The 24,425-nt window shown below is 38.1% G+C and overlaps 1 protein-coding gene across 3 annotated transcripts; it reads right to left on the bottom strand.

Annotated features, from left to right (window-relative positions):
* Positions 1 to 1,056: 1,056 nt before the first annotated feature.
* Positions 1,057 to 24,269, bottom strand: LOC100493381 (carcinoembryonic antigen-related cell adhesion molecule 3). Of its 3 annotated transcripts, XM_012969091.3 has the most exons (9): positions 23,939 to 24,269; positions 21,267 to 21,617; positions 13,771 to 14,118; positions 10,481 to 10,582; positions 9,847 to 10,008; positions 8,706 to 8,755; positions 7,175 to 7,213; positions 4,847 to 4,888; positions 1,057 to 3,557 (listed from the first exon to the last, which is right to left on the bottom strand). In XM_012969091.3, exons 1-9 carry the CDS (start codon positions 24,006 to 24,008, stop codon positions 3,498 to 3,500), a joined length of 1,224 nt encoding a protein of 407 aa, XP_012824545.2. In that variant the 5' UTR covers positions 24,009 to 24,269; the 3' UTR covers positions 1,057 to 3,497. The 3 variants fall into 3 exon arrangements, with proteins under 3 accessions (XP_012824545.2, XP_012824547.2, XP_012824548.2); XM_012969093.3 differs by lacking the exon at positions 13,771 to 14,118 and having other exon boundaries at positions 23,939 to 24,268; XM_012969094.3 differs by lacking the exons at positions 21,267 to 21,617; positions 23,939 to 24,269 and adding an exon at positions 15,637 to 15,843.
* Between the last annotated feature and the right edge of the window lie 156 nt (positions 24,270 to 24,425).

The raw sequence follows: 24,425 nt of genomic DNA, 5'->3' as shown, positions 1-24,425 counted from the left end.
CTGCATCCTCCAGCTCCCTGCCCCCCCCCCCCCGCTGTGTCCTCTGGTTCCCTGATCACCCGCTGTGTCTGGAGACAGGTGGTAGCTAGGTGTAAGGATGCAGCAGGGGCCAGGTAAATTACCTTGGGGGGCCGGGTGTGGCCCGCGGGCCGTAGTTTGAGGATCCCTGGGTTAGGTTCTAAGGTTAATGCCACAAGTATCGTATGGAGGATATCCGGTTGCTGATAATACACTCCATATGCTTAAAAATGCTCCTACCTGTGCCTGCACCCAAATGAATTGAATACACTCAATGTAGCCGATATCCGCCGAAAAATGCAAGAAAATGCGATTTTAGATATTGCCTACATGTGCCTGCACCCAAGTGTATTCAATTCATTTGGGTGCAGGCACAGGTAGGGGGATTTTTAAGCTTATGAAGCGTATTCTCGGCAAGCGTTTTTTGGCTTACCAAAAATATGCACCATATGCTACGTGTGGCATTGGCCTAAGGTGATGAGTTACTAAAAACAAAAAAGGTATACAAAATAAGCCTCTATGCAGAGGATTTGCAGCTGACACTTCATAGCCCCCTTACTAGCCTGCCACACTTGTTTAATTGCTCACTAAAATTAGGTAAATTCTCAATTCTCAAGGTTAACCTCCAAAACTCTGAGGTTACAGGTATATAATTCAAGCCAACTTTGACTTTTATGAGAACACATACAATGGCTCATCTTGGGGTCCAGTTGGCCACATGCTATAGTCAACTTTTTGCTGTCAGTTGCCCTCTTGATAAGAATGCTATTATTTGAACCGAGGAACAAGTACATGTATGGAACACAGAATGCTCAGGACCTAAGGTTTTCTGAAAAAGTTTTCTTTCTATAATTTGGATCACCATACCTGAAGTCTACTAAAAAATCATTTAAACATGAGTAAACCCAATAGCATGGTTTTGCTTCCAATAGGGATTAATTATATCTTAGTTGGGATCAAGTACGATGTACTATTTTATTATTATAGAGAAAAAGGAAATTATTTTAAAAAATTTGAATTTTTTCATTAAATGGAGTCTATAGGAGATGGTTATCCAGTAATTTGGAGCTTTCTGGATATTGGATCCCAAACCTGTGTTCCATTTCATGCAGGATATATGCAGTTAAAATGTTCTGACTACCAACACAACTCTATTATTAAAAAACTCTCCCTGTTCATGTTCCCACTAAGGTACTAGCGGACCTGTAAAAATATTTGCTAACCTTTTTTGGTGCAAACACCAGGATACCTAATCTTAAATTATACTGAAAACAACTTTGCAGAGGTCTGGGGGTACTTATGTAATCTCTTTACTATCAAGCAGTCAACTTGAGGGCTGTCACTTATTACCACCTCCCTGAGGTTTACTTCCCAAGGGTACGGCTTTAGGCAAGTGGTATGTTTCCCATAAAGCATGGTTCTCTGGGTGGATTCTTTCTCCAGGAAGAAATACCAGATTATTAATAAATTAGTGTCCCATCTATTGTCCATTTGTGATAAATGTAAGGTAAAAACCATCTAGTATCTGCACGGTCTGAAGTGCAGGCTCTGTTAGCCCACACCTTTGGTGGAGGATACCATTTTTATGTGGTATGTGCCCTTTTTGGTAAAAATGGTCTTTTTATCCATTTTAAAAAGTTGGGACAAAGTATTTTTCCTGTAAGATGGTATTTGTTATTCTTCATTATTTTTCATACCAACCTCATCGATTGCCATCTTCAATCTTAAACATTTCTCTCCCTACCTGCTCCCTACCTCTAAATACAAAAGTAAACATAAGTCCTACCATTTGGCGTTGCCAAAATTATAATTAATAACAGCACTATTTACCATTCTATTTGTCTATTTCCTGTATGGAGCTTGTAATATGATACTTGTTATTGTATTTCTTTTTATCTATTTCAGTGTTTGTTCCCCTGCTTGTGTATTGTAGAAATGTTACCTACACAATAGTGATATACAGATAAAGACAATATAAATACATAGATACATTCATGTCACTTTTTTAGCATCCACAGTATCTTTAATTTTATAATTATTTTATTTAAAAAAATATAACTTTTGCACAATAAAAATAATAAAACTCATGATCATTACATTTTTTAATCCGTGCTCATTTATATAAAGAGGAAGAAACTACAGATAAGAAATATGTTATCCAGAAGCTCCAAATTCTGGGAAGGGAATCTCCCATGGACTCAATTTTAAGCAAATAATCAAATTCTAAAAATGATTTTCTTTTTCTCTGTAATAATAAAACAGTACCTTGTACTTGATCCCAACTAAAATATAAAAATCCTTATTGGAGGCACAAAAAAACAATCCTATTGGGTTTATGTAATGTTTAAATTATTTTTAGTAGACTTGGGATATGGAGATCCAAAGTACAGAAAGACCTTTTATCCGGAAAATCCCAGGTTCAGAGCATTCTGGATAACAGCTCCCATACCTGTATTAGAATTTTTTTTAATTCTGCAGAGCTAAAATCAAATGAAACTTTTAAAATAAAACTGCAATGACTTTACATGTACAATGTAGGATGTAAAAAAAATAACTTTGAATAAACAATAATATAAAGCTATAGCTATAGCAACAAGTGAAAGTGATAATTAAAACTGCTATGTAACCATCCACAATGACAAATGAGAAAGAGCGTTAAAACTATTCATTCTCTTATAAGGATATAAAATAGTAAGTTATATCAGATACTGCAAAAGTTATGCATAATTACAGGCACACTCTAAAATGGCAAAAATGCTGCTTTGTAGCATTACACTTTTGTTTTGTATTCAGAGGATCCTGCAATAGATTAATGCATCTGACAGCTAGATAGGCAAGGTGCAAGGGAATGCTTGGAGGACACTCAACAAACATGGCCGGAGGGGTACCAGGAACTGATCCCCGCCAACGATCCCTTGGGCCAGAGATCTCCTTCCCCCGAGTGCTCGTTCTTTATTCTTACCTTAGGTGTGTTGAAGGATCTGTGGGTGTGCGGGCGGCCAGGGAGGCCAGAGCAGGGGCCCCTTGGAGGGTGTGGAACCCCAGGTGGCAGCTTCAGTGAGCCCTGCATCCCCCCAGTCCGACCCAGTTAACAAGAAAAAAGCAAAAAGTATCTGCACACTCAAAAGTAAATAAAAAGAAAAAATTATTAGATACAAAAGCACATTACAAAAATTATAGGGCTATAATTTTTGTAATGTGCTTTTTTTTATCTAATAAATGTTTCTTTTTATTTACTTTTGAGTGTGCAGATACTTTTTGCTTTTTTCTTGTTTGGTATTGGAGTAACTGAATAGGTTTTCTCCTGTGTCCCTGCAACCCTTCATTTTTGCTTTAATATTAGGTGTGTGCTCTTACATTTTGCAATTATCGAACCTGTTAACAAAGCATAACGAGATTTTTTTATGGATAGTGTAAGTTCCAAAAACTTGGAAAAACATTGTTGCTTGCAGGAGTAAATATATTCGAAGAGGTCAATATCACTGGTTAAGTCTTCTCAAATCTTGGTAATCACTGCTCAATTGAATATATGTAAGGTCCTAAAAGAGAAAAAAGATGCCTTTACAATGCAGCATCTTACAGCTTGGGCAAAATATAAAAAAGCCTCATCTACTCATTTGCAACAGCAGGTCCAAGCAACGTGCAAGCTAATTTCTGAAAGCAAAGTCCTGATTGGCCTCTGTTGGCAATGGTGCATGTGTTATTTTGCACCCCTGTTCAAAATAAACAAGCCCATATTGCTTGCTTCTGACACTAGTGCAAACCAGCTTTGCTCTGTGCTGCTCTGCTAGATATGCTTTTTTCTGGCTTTCCTCTCTTTCTCCATTATTCCCACACTCCAAAAACATGAAGGCATGGTAATTGGTTCCTGATGAAACTGACACGTGTGTTATGTGAATAATAAACAATGAATGTAAAAGCGTGTTGGAGCTGTTTTTCCATTGCATTCCTTAGGTCAGTGATCCCCAAACAGTGGCTCATGAGCAACACGTTGCTTACCAACCCGTTGATGTTGCTCTCAATGCCCCAAAGCCAGGTAGTTATGTTTGAATTCCTGACTTGGTGGCAAGTTTTGGTTGAATAAAACAAGATTTACTACAAAATAAAGCCTCCTGTAAGCTGATAGTGTGCATAGAGGCAGCCTAATAGCCAATCAAAGCCCTTATTTGGCACCCTCATGAACTTTTATGATGCGTGTTTTGCTCTCCAAGTCTTTTTACATTTGACTGTGGCTCACGAGTAAGAAAGATTGGGGACCCCTGCCTTAGGTTATTTTAATATAACTGTAAAGTGGTTTTGTAATACCTGCTACACAGTAATTTGAATGTTGCACCAGTAAAAGCAGGGCTGAAACTAGAGGTAGGCAGAAGAGGCATGCGTCTATGGTGCAATGGTGGCAGAGTGCTAGGCACGTACCTCTCCTGCCTGCCTATGCCTTGTTGGGACCCTGGGAGAGGGGAATCGTCAGCTGACCATGAAGATCGCTGAATGACTGGTAGGTGGCGTTTTTCACACTAGAGTTGATGGGGTTGGGGGTAACTCATTTATTCATCACTCTCACTTGTAACTAAGTAAATAATATTCTTATTCTAATTATAGTGTAGTATAAAATAGTTGTGTGCATTTATAAATATGTGTTTATTAGTGTATATCATTTTGTGTGTAAATTAAGCAGTGAGGCTTAGTTATAAAATGTTTATTTTGGTCTAGTATTAAAAAAAGTAAAAAGAAATATCAGTAATTTCCAATGTTTATTACAATTTCGCTATTACATTTTCTAATTTATAACATCTTTAGATTACATTTTTGGTTGGATTAGGTTACTTACTGTGTAAGGGTTTTCTGCATTGTTAGGCACCACACTATTGTTCTATAAGGTTGAGACAAGAAGATTATGACAAGCAGATAGATTATTAACTGCAAATTAATTGTAGGGACACACAATTGTACTGTAAATATTACTGAGCTGCACTTTAAATACCACCCTCCTTAGGTGGGCAGAGTCATTCCACCGTTCCTTCCCCTTGTCTCTGTGTACTGCCCACCATGAAAAGGGGAAGGACTTGTCCCACAATCTATCACTTCAACATGGAACAGGTCAAATGCCATTCTAAGGGGGTGGGGAAATGGTCCCTGTGAGTCAAAGGCAGATTATCATGGTTTCCTCTCAGTCTGAAGAATCATGTGAGTCTGTTCTTAATAAAATTATTATTGTCTGTTCAGATTCTTTTTTTGCATCTTTTTTTTATCTGAGCCCAACTGAACAAGCTCATGTCAAAAGAGGAGTAGATTTTCCATTTTAAGAAGTGCAAATGTTTTTAGTCTTTCCCTTCAATCAAATGATGTAGTTCCATTGTATAGGTCTCATGGGATGCATGGAGTCTCGAAGCTGACTCACCATCCAAGCTTACAGCAAAACGCTTCCTGAAATATTTAAATCATTCCTTACTGGCAGGACATCCTTCCCCTCACCTCCTCCTGTATAGAGCTGACAGTAAGTTCCCTTCAACTGGTCTTGCACAGGTGCACAGTATCATTTACTAACACAGTGTAGTGTGCAAACTACATTCTTAGGACACAAATTGCTGTGTTTGTTCACCACAATGCAGTGTTTTCCCCAGAATAGTAGCATAATTGCAGCAGTTTGTGTGTCAATACTAATGGAATTGCGCATGTGTGTGTGTGCAGCAAATCCAAGGATTGATTTTTTGATTTGGATGCCCCTATGCCAGTGCCCCCCCTGACAATTCTTTCCCCCACCCATTTTTTGCACCCATTTGTTAGTTCCTACTGCCACCCAAAGCATTTGGTACTTTGTGTGCGGGGGCCAGGGGGCCACCTCGCCAACCGGGTGGGGGGGTTCGCAATGGATCATTGCCCCCACCGCGTAATGACAAGTGGTGGGGGCAATGACTAAAGAGAGCGGACTAGGGGTAGGCAGGAGAGGCTCCTGCCTGGTGCCCCCCAATCGTTGTACCCTAGGCAGCTGCCTCTTCTGCCTACCCCTAGTTCCAGCCCTGGCGGGGGCAACTGTTGAGATCTCTTGTGTATCCTGTCCTTAGTTCCTAGTGGTGTATCTAGGAACTAGCAAGTAAATGCAGATGTGGCTGGGAGGAATGCTGCCCCTAAAATAGTGCCACCCTAGGACCTGTGTGGATTACAAATCCACAAATTGTTGGGACTACTGATTTTGCATCACTTAATGTATTCTACTTTAAAATGGCATTAGCATGTTATTCCACCTAATCTATTGTTGTGAGAACCCTGAAATTACTGTCATGTTAAGGGTGGCAATAGTTCCAGGGTTCCCCAGCATCAACAGCTGCATGGAAGGACATAATGGAGCTTAGACAACTACATGGAAGTGCATGGAGAATGTTTGGACTCAAATAGCTTTAATGAATGGTGTCAATAAGTGCAACATTTGCATCCACTCTACTGCGACCACACTTGTGGCCTCATTCCTAAATTTCCCTATTTATTTACTTTATGCCAAACTCTCAAATGGGTGCAAAGACATATTGTTTCAAGAGTGCCTTTCGGCAGCTTATCTGTCTGTGTATTGGTACCCCTGGAAGGCCTACATGATCGATATCTGGCCGAAAATTGGGCACATGGCAACACTGTTGGAAGGAAAAAGGATAGATAGACAGATACTAGAGTGCAACTGTCAGCAGAGAAGGATGACACATAACATTTACATGTTACAGCACATAACAAATTGCGCCCAGTTTTTGCACAATGCCTTCCATTTTCTAAATGAGCTATAAAATGTTTTAAAGGACGGCCAGTAGTTACAAGTAATAGATCCTTTACTTTATAGAGAAGTCTTTATTATGCCAGAAGTAAATGTATATACAGGGAAGAATGCAAGAATATTAGAAGTCACAAATGGGTTCCATTACCATACAAAAGTCACAGGACATGTATCTCCTTTGTTATTCTGAATGTTCTTGTAGTTTGTGGTATATTATATATTTTTAATAAGTGAGTCATAAAATGTGTAAATGCTAGTTTTAAGTGTAAATGTGTGAATCCTCTCTTATTTTGAAAACAATTCTACAAATATAAAAATATCAGAACTTTCTCTTTTGTAAATGACATTTAAATACATTGTAGAAACACATTCTATTTTTCTATTTTTAAATGAACTTACCGTGAAAGTGACTTCTTCATACACAACCATATTATTGTCCTGTAGAGAAAAAATGCTTTTTATTAAAATTAGAATCTAAACATGAATATGTGTGGCACAGTCCTATTTTCACCTTGCCAAATGCGCAAATGAAGTTTCCATTATCTATGCCTCCACTATGTCACTGAAATGCTTCTAGATGGGAATATCCTGTAGGACAAGGATTCCATTTCAATGGAAAATTAAAACAGTAGAGGTGAATAATGCAGGCTTATTTAAGCAGCAAAGCATTTATGAAAAAATCTAGGAACATAGCCCTAGAAATCCATAGCAACCAGATGTTTGCACAAGTTTTTCAGCCTACACTATGGTTTGCTAGGCCTATTCAGTATTTGCAATTGCATAATATCCAATGCATACACCACATCAGTTATAGAACACATCATAAATACTTCTACTAAATATTTTATCTTTAGCTCACATCTACTTTATAAACATTATTCTGGAGCACTACACAAGGTGGCTCTTTGGTTTATATACCTGGAGACTTATCTGCATGCAACACGAACTGTTCTATTCACATAGTAACTTTGGTTGAAAAAAAGACACATATGTCATTTAGTTTAAACTTTTATATCTATTTAAAACCCGAGCTTAGGAATAACTGCCAAGCCCTGTCACTCTATTACTATAGATTTCATCTTGAGTTGTTTATAAAGTAACTTCAGGGATGGTTTTAAGGAAGAGGAGAGACATTATTGCTGGGTTTCTAGCATGACAGGGACTTCTGTGGAAGGTAAGAATGTAGTTAAAAGTACAAAGTGTATCATTTTAATAAATAAAAAAATTATTGTTGTAATGTCCACCCTGCAGCCCCCAAATCTATCTCTTTGACAGCTTGCAACATCTGAAGATGCTGCAGTCTTGACATCTTTGTTTTTATGCAATTCTCCTTTAGATGAGGGCCTTGCTTTGCATTTGCCCATGGTATGTGCATACAAAATTTGATTCCTTTATTTTCTATGTATTGGTTGATAGTGCATCATATTTAGAAAGAAAGGGTTAGGTGTATATATCAGAGTTGGGTCAAGGAGTTTTGGCTCCCAAGACCAGATAACACAGAAAGGACAGGGAGAGACAAGGAGTTGGCCTAGTGCTGATATACTCAAATAATGTTCTGCTTTGCAAACCACAAATACTATATTCCTCCCTGTTCCTACTGTTGATCCAGTAAATGTATTCTGTTACATTGTAATTATTCCTTTCTTCATTGTTTTTAAAAAGCCTTTTGTCCTTTAGAGGTTTTGGTAAAAGTGGTTTATAAGAGCCTTGAGTTTGATATTCCTACCTTATCTTCAAAATATTGTCATTTTTCTTTGGCTGTGTGTATTTTTATAGCAAATTATAGCAGATTTTTATAGCAAATTATAGGATTTACATGTGCCTAGCACTGCATTTTATAAGGGATTTGTTTCTTTTCAACATATCTAAATATGAGTGCTGCATGTACAGAATTACTCTATTTCATAAAAACATTTATAACTTTACTTACCAGATATTCAGAAGGCTGTATTGTTTCCCCCATGGACCTCCTCGTCTCCACTGTAAAAAAAAGTGTTACACAAATGTTAAAGAGATGTTTGTGTGTAAACAATATAAAGTAACACAATGAATAGATGCTATATGTTTATTCTATCATCCCCATAATAAAAGTCTCTTTTAAATGGGTTGAGCTAAGTATGGATTTAAAAAGTGGTCCCAGCTGGTGTCAGAGTAGTTTTCCCTCATTAGGATTTATGTTTTTTACTTGTTTAGCATGTGCTAAATAGAGATTGTACACATTAGAGTCAGTCTCATCAGGAGCCAATAACCAGTCTGTTTTGTGTTACAGGAGCAAGGAACTCAGAGAACACAGAGGAAACCCCACACAGAATCAATAGAACAAATGAACTCCATGGTCATACTCAAGCACAAATGGATTGAGGACTAACAAATATGATTAAACACTTGGGTTAATTTGCCAAAACAAGGAGCAAAAGCACAAAATGCAAATACATAGAGATACCACGGCGATCAGTGTGGCAGTTTCCAAAAGACACATTCAGGACTAATTTTGTGCGGGTAGATGTGATTTCCTGTTTATTCTGTGTGTTGTATTATTGCTGTACAAGCTGTGTAAAAGCAAAGAGTAATAAAGTGGATACAGACTGCAGAGGAGAGCACAGACAAAAAGTGTGCAGGTAGAACCTCTCTTACCCCTTCTAATTAACAGCCCCACTAGATTCCCTTAATGTGTGGCAATAAATTTGTAGTTTGTCATTTCCATGACCCCATCCCAGACATCTAAATAAAAGGTGGCCGTTCATTGGCGCGTTGATGCAAGAGCCAAACAATCAGATCAATCTGATATAGCCTACCACAAGGTGGCCATATTGGTGAAAGATCTGCTTGTTTGGCAACCTTGACAAATGAGCGGATCATAATATGTATGACCAGCTTTTCTCCTTACTACCTCTCACTGCTGGGCTTAAGTTAAACTTAAACAGAACCTGGAAAGGTAGAAAAGGACAAAGGGCCCACTAAGAAGAGTCTTTGTACCCCGGGTCCAGGCCACAAATTTTTACTCAACATGACTAGAATCTACAAGTATAATTTGAAAAAAACTGAGTGTGTGAGGTCCATTTTCAACTTACTTTCTCTTTCAGTTCTGGGTTCATCTTCATAGACTGGTTCATTTAATGATCGTTGCTTTCTTTTTTTCCATATTATAATCCCAAATACCAGGATACCAATGACAATGACAATGACAGTTACAGTTGTAATGATTAGCACATAAAGAGTGCTATATGTTTGCCCTGCATTACATAAAAAATAGATAATAATATCACCAAACACATGATTTCAGTATATCCTTTTTGTTTTATATTTTGTAAAAATATCCCCTTTTTAATGTATGTGTTTATTTTATTGTATAAATGTAGTAATGCTGAAAAAAATGGTATGCTATGCCTATAATAATTTCACATAATGTCATAGTTTATTGGTGATTACATGAAATAGGTTGGAAGATATGCAACTCTTTACATAATTCTGCTTTCAACTGGAATTCACCCTATCTCAGAGGTAATAGTACATGGATAACCACATTGCCATTTTCTTGCAAAAGGCACACCTAGCTATGGGGTCAAGAGAATGAGAGAATTTTAGACAATCCCATACCACAGGGGTGGAAATGCTTCTCATTAACAAAGTGTCTATGGGACCCACATTCTTTAGGTACATTAATCCCAAATAACCTCTAATGTTCTTGCTCAACATGTGTCTCACCTATGTCTTGTATAGATTTGGCAGTGGTAGTAAGAGAAAGAAAAGCAATACTGGTTGATATGCTGGTATCTTCTGGCACATTGTCTTTATTTCCAATTCCAGCTGTAGAATAAATCAATAAATCAATAAAATCAATTAATATGAAAACATAAATTGCAGAATATTTGGAATGCTTGTGTACTGGTTATTTGAACTAGTAATGTCTGATAAGGTGGGGATTTGGTATGATATGGTATTTTTTGAATCTTAATGATGTATTTATGTTGATTCCCCATAAATTTAAAGAAGAACTATTATAAATCAATTTCCCCTGCGCTTGGTAGCGCATTGGCATTTTTTAAAACCACTCCCCTCTAAAGTGACTGGCTTGCTTTCAAAGCATTTGAGGAAGCAGACAGGCATACATGTTAGTACATGATTTAATTAAGTTATCTTAAAAATTATCCAAGAGATGCAGTAAAAGGCTGATTACCAAATACTGAAGGGAAACAGAGATCGGTTAGAATCAATTGCCACCAAACCTCAGGCTGAATCTCATCTACATCACTGGATAGCATTTTACCTTTTGTTCCCTACTATAAGGATACCTATACCTAACATTTGATAATTAATAATAATAGTTTTAATCACGGAAAATAAATCCAATGAACATTTTCTAGTGTAATTCACCAACTGTTTATAGTAATAGTTAGCAGAGATGTGTGGTCTTACAGTAATATTTATAGAGACCTTTACTTTGACTATCTATATTACTGGCATCAAAACTGGCATCTAAATTACATTGAAGCAAAATACAGGACTTCATTTTTAATATATTATAACATTATCAGGGACAGAGACTTGAGGGTCAGAAGTACATATTAAATCACCTCACATCAATGAGTTACTTTTGGCTGAGCTCAGCCATCGTCATATTAGTCCTTCAATATGTGCACAAAGAACCTTAAAAAGTGTAAATATACTATTATATGGAACTGCTGTTCCAATATTTAATTTTGAAATTTCACATGGGGCTAGCCATATTCTTCATTTCCCAGAGTGCCACAGCCATTTGACCTGTGTTCTGATAAACTTCAGTCACACTTTACTGCTGCGCTGCAAGTTGGAGTGATATCACCTCCCTTCCAGCAGACGATCAGCAGAACAATGGGAAGGTAGCATGATAGCAGCTCCCAGTAGATATCAGAATAGCACTCAATAGTAACAAATCCAAGTCTGGCTTGGGACTCCTCCAGTTACATGGGAGTAGGAGAAACAATAGATTATCTGAAAGCAGTTCTAATGTGTAGTGCTGGCTCCTTCTGTAAGATCAGAATCAGGCACAATGCAGAGATGGCTGCCTACACACCAATATTGCAACTAAAAAAAAAAATACACTTGTTGGTTCAAGAATAAAATTTTAAATGGTAGAGTGAATTATTTGCTATGTAAACAGTGTAATTTAGAAATAAAAAGTATACCATAAAAATCATGAGAGCGTCCCTATCTTTTTCTTCTTAGAAAAGAAGAAAAGGGGGTTTGCCAGTGCATCTTTATACTAAATCTAGAACCTGCAAATGACTGCAGCGTTAGGCAGGGGCAGAACTAGGGGCAGTCAGAAGAGGCACCTGCCTAGGGCGCAATGATTGGGGTACGGCAGGAATCTCTACTGCCTACCCCTAGCCACACTCCCTTCTCTTGCCCAGTGGGGGCAATGACTCCCTGCGCTCCCTGATTCCGGGAACTGCACGCACATGCGAGGGGGGGGGGAAGGGGCAGCGGCGAGGTGGCCGCAACCGGGTTGCCTAGGGTTACCCCTGGCGTTAGGTTACACCCTATGCAACCACTGTTAAAACAAAATTCTAATTTTGAGGGGTTCAATACCATTACATTACTATTGCAATTAGCGCCAGATTTGTTATCCAGGCCCCCCTTCCCCCAACCCCCGCCACGTGCATGCAGAGCAGTGGGGTCATACAAATTTTATTTTGGTGCCTTAGAGTCTATGGCACTTAAAGGAATAGTTCAGTGTAAAAATGAAACTAGGTAAATAAAATTAAAAAATGTTTTTAATATAATCAGTTAGCCAACCTTACCATATTGGAACAGAGGTTTATAAATAGCTGGCAGGACAACATACAGAATGAGCCCATTTTTTAATTTCTGACTTGGTGGAAAGCTTTGGTTGAATAGAAACAAGATTTACTACCAAATAAAGCCTCATGTAAGCTAATAGCTTATTTCGCACCTCCATGAACTTTTATGGTGCTTGAGTTGCTCTCCAAGTCTTTTTACATTTGACTGTGGCTCTTGAGTAAAAAAGGTTGGGGACCCCTGCCATAGACCGTTATATGCTAATAACATCCCATCCATACAGAGGAGAAAGGCTAAGCTGAATCATGATATAAGACAGCTTTAAAATATGTGTTAAAGTATACAGTATAGAAATAGATAGATGTGTATATACATACACACAGAAAAAATGTAAAGGTGGTATTTAATAAAACCCATAAACTCAAAAACAAAAATAAAAAATGTGTATTTTACATTGTAATAACGTTTTAAGAACATTTTGAAGCTGGTGTCATTTACTGATGCAATATAACTGCTTTACAAATAACATGCCTTATTACATAAACTGCTCGGTAAGGCACAGCAAAACTCCAATACTTTTTCCATTGAAGGTTGAGTTGCTATGTTTTCGCAAAACAAATATCTGTGTACAATGTACAAATTATTTACACAAAGAAAATATTGTTCCAATTGAACATATTTTTTCAGTTAAGTTTACGTCTCTGCAAAAAAATGAGCTATGGCCTAATACATTACTGTGCATACTGGGAACCTCCAACTGAAAATTAGGAAAGGGGAATAGGAGTAGAACTTAGAGCTTACTGACAGGCATCTGGCCAATACTGGCAGCCAACTTTGGGCATGCTAAGTATGTTTTTATACTAAGGGGCAGATTTATTCATTTTTGCTTGCATGAATTTTACAATTGCAGAAAGAATAGCAATTGTGATTTTTTTCTGTGTTATTTTTTTGCCAAATTAAAAAGATTATAATCTTTCCACCCTAAACCAACATAGATATTTATTTATAAAAAATAACCCCTGCAGATTTATAAATCTGCCCCATGGTTGCTGAATAAAACCAGTCAGAGCAAGCGCTCTTCAACTTTAAGCCAACTTCTCATCTAATAATTTTCTTTCATTTAAAATGAATTGCACTGACAGGATCATTAATAGCCAACACCAATCAATCATACCATAGAAATGACTGAAGCATTAATAATGATTTGTGTTACTTACACACTACTGTAAGCTCAGTGGTACCACTCTGTAGGCCATTTGGAGTACTGATTTGCAGAGTGTAGCTTCCACTGTAATTGGTGATTATGTTGGATATTTCTAGCGTTCCATTGTCCACTATTTTCTCTCTCCAAGTGTATTGGTCACCAGGTGTCGGATCAAATCCAGGAGAATATGTCAGGATATTCCTTTTAACAGCTGTCCCACTGCCTCTGTACCAGTTGATGATAAAGATTTCCCCAGGATAGTAAAATTGTAGAAAAACAGTCTGTCCCGAAATTGGCTTTGGTGGATTTATTGTGATGGTTAATTCTGATAAAGTCATTTTCATCTGAATGCAAATGAGGACTGAAAGGAAGATATATATATATATGGAAGAAAAGATGTATACAAATATGTAAGGGGTCATTTAAGCATGAGTGTTATTATGGGTGCATATTTTTCCCATATTGCAGCTCGGCCCCCCCCCCCCCCCCATAATTCCAGTGTAAATGCAGTTGCAATGAAATTGTACCTGTTTCAACTGCTTCTCATGCATAAAAATGGACACAGGTGTCTCTAGAATTCTCAAAGGGTTCTGCATCAGTTGCTGAGTGTAAGTTCAATGTGGCATTTGTATCTGGGGGTTTCCAGCATCAATAGGTACAGTTGTGCACCATTTATTGGAAGAGGCAGTAAATATCATGTCGACGTGCAGGGGCATGTTTGGATAATTGTAAGTTTTTGAATTGCATCAATATGTGCTTTTAATTACTTCATTTTTGGAGAACACAATAAATTGGCCGATAAACTTTTGAAATGATTTGAGATTAATTTTCATAGTATTCTGCATAGTAGATTGGCATACTAGCAACCCAGGCCTCTTGTTTTCTGTGTAATACAGCCAATACACAGCACTTGACCTATTTTAACACCTTTACTCAGTGCTCACTTATTCCTACTATCTTCTATCAAATAACCATAGTTCTCTGCACACCAACCTCAACTGGAATTGGTGGGTTCAACAAAACTTTATTTAGGTATAATAGTCTAATTAATCAAAAGTCAAATGGATCTTTTATACTCTTTACAGGTTAGCAGTTTACTGGAAGTGCCCCTGGCTTATATTTCTGTATGGTGAATTTTATTAAAATTAGGGATGCACTAAATTGATTGTTTTATGTTTAGACTGATCTTAAATGTGCCCAAAAGAACAAATTAATCTGTGAACAAGTAATGGTCACCTGTAATTGTCCAGCACTTTAATGGTAATGACATAGCATCCTGGACGAGTTCTAGTGCCAGTGACAAAATGTCTAAAAATACCTCTGTATTTAAGTTGATCTGGTAGAGATTCACACTGACTTCAATACAAAGACTTTTCGGAAGTTGTGGAACCCACGTTGGAAGTGAGATAGTGAGAGAGACAACATTTCCTGTGTGCTATTACACAAAAGAAATGTGTTTCATGGCTAGGTTATGCTGAATACCAAGATTCAGTCCAATATTAAAATATTAATATACATTGGTAGTAAAGTATAGTGTAAATAACTGTTTTCCAATGCAGTTATAAATACATTCCCTTTCCAGCATGCTACATCATAAATCATTCTAAGACTTGAATTGTGCAAGCTTTTATTTTACTAACTCTGTATTTTTGATTCTATCTAATTAATTTGTACCAATGATGTAAATAGAAACAACCAGAGCCCACATCAAAATCATTGTAAGGCCAACCCTTAACTTTGGGAATGAGACATTTTGTCATGAGACTTTATCAGGCAGTGTCTACTGAGCCCCTTATACCTTCTGCCCCTAGTAGTCACAGAATTTGCTTCTAATATAGTTGCAACAATATTTAACATTATAATGAAACCATCCTCCTACCTGCTAGCAGATATCCCCATTGCTTCAACATACTGGTACAATTTCAACAGAACATCCCAGAAAAGCTACTGTGTTCAGCTTATATAAACGATATGTAAAAACTGAGGGATGATTGCATAATAATTACGACAGAATGAGGAAAAAGTTCTGTAATAAATTTTAAAGGTGAACTAGCATAAAAAAGAAATAAAACCTTCATCTCATGGAAAATTAGCAAATATAATCAATTAAAATATGTAATAGTATAGTAGTGTGTAGGCAGCCATCCAGTGTCGGACTGGCCCACCAGGATAATTCCCAGTGGGTCCAGGTGTAAGTTGGCCCTCCTGCTCCTGACCATTTTGCCTGTTTTCATCCCTATTTGTGAATGGGAAGAAAGAGGAAAAATAGATGGAAGAATAGATGCTAGCATAGTGGGCCTATGGTCTAAGGTTGGTTTTCTGGTGGGTCCCTGGGGTCCCAGTCCAACACTGCAGCCATCTCAGTGCATTGTGCCTGAGTCTGAGCTTTAAGAAGGAGCCAGCGCTACACATTAGAACTGCATTCAGGTAACCTATTGTTTCTCCTACTCCCATGTAACTGGAGGAGTCCCAACCCGGACTTCGGACTTGGATTTCTTACTATTGAGTGCTATTCTGATATCTACTGGGAGCTGCTATCTTGCTAACTTTCCATCGTTCTGCTGATTAGTTGCTGGGGGGGGCGTGATATCACTCCAACTCCAGCGCAGCAGTAAAGTGTGACTGAAGTTTATCAGATCACAGGTTACATGGCCGTGGCACCCTGGTAAATGAAGAATATGACTATCCCCATGTGAATTTTTTAAATTAAAAAAATCTGTTTGTGTTTTTGAAAAACGCATTTCAATGCAGGATTATGCTGGAGAAGCTCTATTAACTGATGCATTTTGAAAAAAAAACATGTTTTCCATTACAGTATTCATTAAAAAAGAGTTAGCTTGAATACATAACCTAGGCTCAGATAAATGTAAGCACAGTTTGATTATATATATAAGATCTACCTGAAAAGTGAGGATAGTAAGTAGTAGTAAGGCCACAGCTGAGTCCAAGTCAAGGGTAAGGGCCCCTGTGTGCATGGTAATAAATCAGAGGTGAACTAGATTCTTTAAGGGGCAATATACCCCCTTTTTCAACATTAGTTCAAAGTATAGTGCTTGTGCTGGACTTTGATTGTTGAATTTTTTGTCCATTGATTTAAAGGAGAAGGAAAGTCAAAGTCACTTGAGGGTGCCCCCAAATGACTTCAATAGCCTACCTTTTACCCCGGGCTGGTGCCCCTGTTCAGAGAGAACAGCACCAGCCCGGGGTAGCAGCGATCGCTTCCTCCTTCCTGTAGCCCTGCGCACGCATGCGCAGTAGAGTGAGAAAGCCGAATTTTAATGGAGAAGTCGGCTTTTCACTCTACTGCGCATGCGCCTGTCCCGGACAAACAGCAGCAACGCGAGTAGGAAGGAGGAATCGCTCGCTCCAGGTGCCCCGGGCTGGTGCTGTTCTCTCCGAACAGGGGCACCAGCCCGGGGTACAAGGTAAGCGATTAAAGTCACTTGGGGGTGCCTAACATTTTGGCACCCCCAAATGGCTTTGCCTTTCCTTCTCCTTTAATTATAAAATATGCATTGTTTTTGTTATTTCTTGCACAAAATAGGGCAAAGATACAATTATATTATTTTCTCATATTTGTAGTAAAATCTAGTGTTCATAAATTCTCCTAGTGGCCCTGAAACTGAATATTTAGTCACAAAGACCCCACTGAAAAGCTTTTATAAAGATATATAATTGGTGATTAAAGTTCAGGAGTGGAAGGGTCTTTGCTAGTAACAAGGATGGGCTTTCTTTGCTGGCAAGAGCAGTCTGTCACACTTACTTAAATATAAAGTGCAGGAAAGGAGCACAGACTAATTTCATGTATTTGTTGGCAAAGCAGCATTTGCTGCCCTGGATTACTGAGAGTCCAGCCACTCTTTGTACTTTTTGTGATCTCCACCATTCACTATTACCTGCATCAATGCAGTAATCATCATGATGTACTGGAGATTTAGGGCTTAGCTGTTTTATCTTCTGTGTGAAACTTGATTCTTTATTTCAGCTTGAAAATGTATAATGTTTCTTTAGCTTGTTACTTGAAGAATCCTAATGTTATCAATGGCTGTCGAGATGCACCAGAGTGTGTGCCTGGGAGTGCTTTGCGATTATTCTATAGGAGGAAAGAGGGTGAGAAATGTAAAGTACCAAAAGTATTTCATTACGGTCTCTCTCCAAAGACATTCACGATGTCTTCTCTATTTATTGTATTCTTTCAGGGATAAGTGTATATATATCCTCCAGCATACTGATCCACTCTTCTGCAGCTGCTTGTTTTCGTACATCTTGCATATCTTCCTTAATTATGGATGAATGCATCTTTAATTCTTCCATTTTAGTGTTGATTAAGGGAGAGTATGTTTCTCTGGTTGTCCTAATTTCACCTAGGAAATTTGCCAGAGAAGGCACACCAGCATCTGCAGGGATTGTGCAGAATTCCATCCTGGAGAATCAGAATCAGGAGACGAGGCAACATTTTGGTCTTTATAGGAACAGAACTTTCATTTGAAGCAGCGTAGGTGGTATTTCATGGTGAGGGCAGTGAGGTTGGGGAATGCCCTTCCAAGTGATGTTGTAATGGCAGATTGGATGATTTTTGAACAAGCATAATTGCCAAGTCTATTGTGATACTAAAATCTACAGTTAGTATTGATGTTGGTATATATAGTTTAGGTATGTGAATGTATAGATAGGTCAGTACAGGTTTGTGTGTGCTGGGTTTACTTGGAAGGGTTGAACTTGACAGACTTTTTTCAACCCAACTTAACTATGTAACTAATCTTTCAAGATTTGCCATAGCCCTAGAAGGCTCTCTTCTCTGCAACTGGTTTAGCCCAATTAACTAAACACAGGCAGCACAGGGAGATTCAGGTCTCTGCTCTCCAATTTAGAGTGCAGACTGATGACAGGGAAAGGTGGAGGTGGATAGCAAAAGTGGTTGGATATATAATATATCGGGAGAGAGAGTAGAAAAGGTAGTGGGAGAGAAGAGGAAAAGACAGAAAAGAGAGCAAATGGAAAAAGATCGGGATGTGAGGAGTGGGGTAGAAAAAAAGAGATAAGAAACAAACACAGGAGTGACTGGGGCGAACAAAAGGAAGGGTAGAAGTGGGGGAACAAGATGAGAAATATGAAAAAAGATAAGGTGTCAGGCTTGAAGTGAAGTAGTGGACCCACATGTACCTCATACACGCACAAATTACAGTACAATAATCAGTGAGAATAGACTATTTGTAGCACCAACGGAAGAACAAGCCTTGTCAGATAAGAACAGAAAAGAAGAGAGCAAAGTAAAGGTCCCTGAACAACAGTAGAAAACAAGCAATGAGTTGAGCGCAATATACACCTGGAATACACATCAGTACCATAAGATGCATATTTTACAGTATGTTTCCCCATATATACAAACTTTTAGCTCTTTTTTTTAAAAAAATTCTTTCTTTCTTTTGTCTTATGACAAGTGCACTGAAAAATACTATACTTTTAAATAGTAATTTTTGACAGGGAAAATTCATGTCTGATTGTAGGTAAAAAAAAAATTAAAAGTATATGGAGATTTCAATGATGATTTTCAATTCCACTACATACATACACACTAATACATGTTACACCCTCAACCAGCCTCTGTTTTATTTTCATATAAAGCATATAAAGCATACCAAGCAACCAGAAAAATATTGGCGGTTGCACAACTGTTGGGTAATAATATTGTTGCTTAAGAACTGGAAGTTGTGAAAATTAAGTGTTTCTATATAGTGTCATCAAAAACAAGAAAACCTTTATTTTGTAATCCTGAATCATTGAAACAGATGACAATGACAATTTCTTTAAAGGACAAGAAGATTTAATAATTATACTGTACATATGCCAGCATGGGGGGATGCCTAGGAAAATAAAGAAACAATGTAGCACAATGCTGAGATGGAAATTACCCAAGTCTGTACATTTTTGTACCATGAGGAAAAAGCCCCAAACTACTAAATTAGCTGGGCCCTCCTCAAGAGACAAAGACAAGAGGTACTACTAATAAATGCCCTCCCCTTTACAAAAAAACATGGTTTATTGCAATATACATCAAGCTGGGAAACTACGTCATCCCCAATCTGGCCAGTCACTTTCAGCTGATTCATTAAGAATTCTGCTGCTTCATTATACATTTTTATTAAGCATGGGTGCAATGAGGCTGTGACCAAAAAATTCATACAGACAAAGACAAAAGCTAGTAGCTTAACACACAAAGGGCCAGATTCAATTCAATGAGAAAAAATTATCTCACAGTTTTTCATGTGAAAACTAGTGATGAGCGAATTTTTTCGGCAGGCATGGATTCACAGTGTATTTCCGCATTTCAACATTGGCAAATTGTTTCGCAAAACTTCAGTGAAAATTTGCTGCAGAAAAATTTGTCTCGGTCTCGTCAAAATTGGCCACGGTTGCGTGAAAAAAGCGCGAGCAACAAAAAAAACTGCTAGCCTATTCCCCCAGAAGCCCTGCCCATTTTGGTGCCCACAAATTATTTTTTTACATCTCTTGGGGCCCCTTCTGCCATGGAGCCCTTTACTGCAATAACTATTGTACCCCCCTTTGGCAGCCCTATTAATGGTGCCTAACAAATTGACACCCCTCAGTGATCCTGAAAGCCACATAATAAAAAAACAGGATTCCATGACAAAATCAGTCACAGGTCTGACTAGGCAACAAATCTATACATAACACGTATTCACGTTTTAACATTACAATGCCATGGAAATCTGTCTATGCATTCATTAAGTAGGGTTGGGGCCTTAATATTGGGCCACATCCAGCCTGTTTCAAGCACTGTATTCATGAACCAGCACATAACCTTAATGGAAATGCTTTGGGGAAAGAGAAGCAAAGTGATGCTCACAAATGAGTTAATTTACTTTTACTGCTACCCCTAGCCCGTGCTTGTTTGTCATTGCCCCGCCGCTTGTCATTAGCGGTGGGGACAATGACCCATCGCACCCGCACCCCCCCCTGAACTGCACATGTGCGCCAAACACTGGCGAGGGGGGGGAAGGTGCAGGGGCGAGGTGGATGACCGGGTTGCCTAGGGCACTCCTGGATGGAATGCAGAAATCTAGTAGACAACTGACAAATTTAAGGGTGAAGCCAGTATCTTTGACTGGATCCGTTGTTTATCTATGGTGCGAGTTGCCAGTTGTTCAGATATAATGATCTTAATTTGATGTTGTCCTATACAATAAAGCAGACTAAGTATTCAGCCACGATATGTGTGTAGGCGAGTGTATTAATTTGCTGATTGTTATTATCTTTGTGCAACTGTGCGGTTTTTAGTGATGCGTTTTCTTCATGGGAATAAAAATCCTGAAAAGCTATGAAAAAAAAAATAGCTACTGTATTCGTAAAAATCGAGCATACATTTTTTTTTTATATTTACACTTGTTCTTACATTATCCCATCGATTAATGGCCACACAATTGATTCATAACACTAAATGAACATGTCATTTTAGCAGAAACTTCAACAAAGACCATTATTACTTACATTCTACAGTAAGTTCCACTGTGTCTATTGAATGGCCATCTGGAATAGTGAGCTGCAGAGTGTAGGCTCCACTGTAGTTGGTCATTAGATCTGATATTTTTAGGGTTCCATTATCCAGGACTTTCTCTCTCCCAGTGTATTGTGGGCCAGGTGTTGGGTCAAACTCTGATCCAGGGGAAAATGTTAGGATATTTATTCTGTCAGCGGTTCCTCTGCCACGGTACCAGTTGATGTTTAAGATCTCCCTTTTGTAGTCCACGACTAGAAATACAGTGTCTCCCACAGCTGGCCTCAAGGGTATTATAGAAATGGATACTTGGGATAAGCCAACCTCTAATGTGCAAATGAGGACTGAAGAGGAGATAGAAGTAGAAATAAAGGTCACAAATATTTTGTGAAACCTAGCGTATATTAAGGTAAATCTGTCATCCCACACTGTGTTATTAGCAATGATATTGTGTTGCCAATTAAAGTACCTTTACCTCTTGTATCGGTTATTGATTGCTTTATATGTTACTCTGTATGTCCAATGTATGAAACCCACTTATTGTACAGTGCTGTGGAATATGTTGGCGCTTTATAAATACATGTTAATAATAATAATAATAATGATACCTTTGAAATCACAGAATGCAGATTCATTGATTATTAATGCAGTTTAGTTATAATGTTCTCATTTGTATTTATTATACAAAATCACAAATTCTTCACTTTAATAAATATATCTGAAATTCATTTACATTTATGACCATGGCTGCAGAAATAGGAGTGTAAAGGGGTAAAACAAAGAACGTTTTAATAATATAAAACGTTAGCGCTAATGGTTGAAGCATAACTAGTCTGACCAACAGGCAGTGGAGAATGTGTCGGGGCCCCCTGCAGCACACAGGTACTTACCCTCCCCTCCCTGCCCTACTCTTATGTGTGCGTCAAAGTTATGCACATCCTTGATAAATATTAAACAGCAGGCACGCATAACTTCGGCAAAGAGATTGGCTATAGAGGAAGCAGACCCCGCAGTCCGAGCCCCGGGGTCTGCTTCTTTTATAGTTACGCCACCAGGTGGCATCGGAGGGTAGGTTAATCGGACAAATAATAAAGTTGTTAAAAAAATGTAAGAGTGAATAAAGGGGACAGGAACAGGATATAAGGTGGCCATTTTGGCAGTGTGAGAGGTAGGGAGAGAGGTCTGCCTGAGAGGGAAAGATTAGGTAATGTGGACTGAGATTACTGTAAGTGATAAAGGCTGTGCAAATTAAGTGAAGTTATTGGACCATACAATTCTTTATTTTGAACCTAACAGGAGGCCTATTACCCCTTGTGCATTGGCATGGGGGTATCATGGTTGTGACTCACTGGAGGTGGGTCAAATAAGTACTTTTTTTGTGGGGGCCTGTAGACCATAACCTTAACCTGTGTACAACACTTTAATGCATTATATGTAACACAAGCAGTGCAGAAAATATTTTGTATATTTAAAAGTATTTGTGGTCAAAGGACCACGAATAAAAAACTTAGATTTATAAAAACTAAGTGGCGTACTATTGGGACAAACCCCCTAGTGATCAAAAGAGGGCATTACTTATATAGATTAAAGACTCCTTTACTACTCAACAATTAGTAAAAATATATTGTATTTATTTCAATTCATTAGAAGCATTAACAACCCCATATGGGGTTGTTAATGCTTTTTATTGATTGAAATACAATATATTTTTTACTAATTGTTGAGTAGTAGAGTCTTTAATATATATATATATATATTTGTGTCACTTGTTTGTTTGGTCGTTCACTTATTTATGAGCCATAGGGGTTCATCTGTTTAGCGAGTGTGACGCCTGTCCTGGAGTTACTGTTCCAAGCATACACGTACATACAGGTTTGGTAACTAACATACTACTGTAAACCTCACAGTTAGTATGTCTGTATCTTGCCTTGGCCTGACCTCCCAGGGCACACCTATACCAGGCCTGTAGTGTAACCCAGCTCAGTTGTGGTAAATCACAATGTCCTGCTACTCACCAGCATGGAGATGGAACATGGAAAGAACACATCAGTTAGCAACAGATTATCATTGCCTATTTTTTCACTCACTTACTGTATTACCTAGCAGTTATAGGATGTGTAGGTTGTGTGAACTTTTAAATGACTTCAGTAATACATTTCAGGTGGATTTTTGCAGTCATCATAGCAGAAACAGACATCCCATATTATAACAAATGCATGATGACAAACTGCAACAGGCACCAAAAGGCTTTTTTTAAAGTTAAATAATTGTGCCCTACTATATAGTCAGTGTAACCTCAGATTGTATAATCTGTTATCAGTAATAAAAGTATCTTAATATTTTTTATATTTGTGTATCTCTGGTTTTGTGTTATGAGTTATGTATGGTTATGTATGGCAAAAATGTCATAATTTATTGCAAATGTTGCACACATTTATATAACAAATGCCCACCCTCTTTATTAATGCATAGTCTATTCTTTGGTGTAGCAAGCATATAAGACTATGTAAAAAATGTTTTTCATCAAGTAATACAGTCTATGAGATTTACAAACACTGCAACCTTAGCCCGAACCATTTTCATGGCAATTACTGTACAATAATTTACATTTGATAATTAGAGTGTGTTACATGTGTAATTTAGTAGTACCTAATTATTCCCCTACCTGACAGCAAGTATCTCCATTGTTTCAACACACTGAAGCTACTATGGAACATTTCAGCGTCCTGTCTCATAGTTCCACTTCCAAAACTCTAAGAAACTTCTGAAAAGCATAGGAAATGGCTGCAATAATTTACATCAATCAGTCATTACACAACACTTTATGTTAAAGCTGAACACAGAAAGGGAAAAAATAACTCGCTAGAGAAAGAAAGAGAGAGAGAAAGAAAATGTTTTACTGTGTAGTATTGTAGTAAAATTACCACACTATGACTGGACTGGCAATCTGCGGGTTCTGGCAAATGCCAGAGGGGCTGCTGTAAGATGCCATAGACAGTCACTATTTATTGGGCTGGAGGGGGGCTGTTTGAGCCTCTGTGTACTTGAAATCCCAGGCCTACCTACCTGCCTGCCTGCCACTAAAGCTGGCCATACACGTTCAGATTTTAGTCTTCTGAAGAATGTTAGGATATTGATCAGTGTTTCCCTGG

This window comes from Xenopus tropicalis, chromosome 1, assembly GCF_000004195.4.
Source record: "Xenopus tropicalis strain Nigerian chromosome 1, UCB_Xtro_10.0, whole genome shotgun sequence".
In the NCBI taxonomy this organism is placed as follows: Eukaryota; Metazoa; Chordata; class Amphibia; order Anura; family Pipidae; genus Xenopus; species Xenopus tropicalis.
The sequence above is the reverse complement of the archived record's forward strand: the minus strand, read 5'-3'. Positions and strand labels throughout refer to the sequence as shown.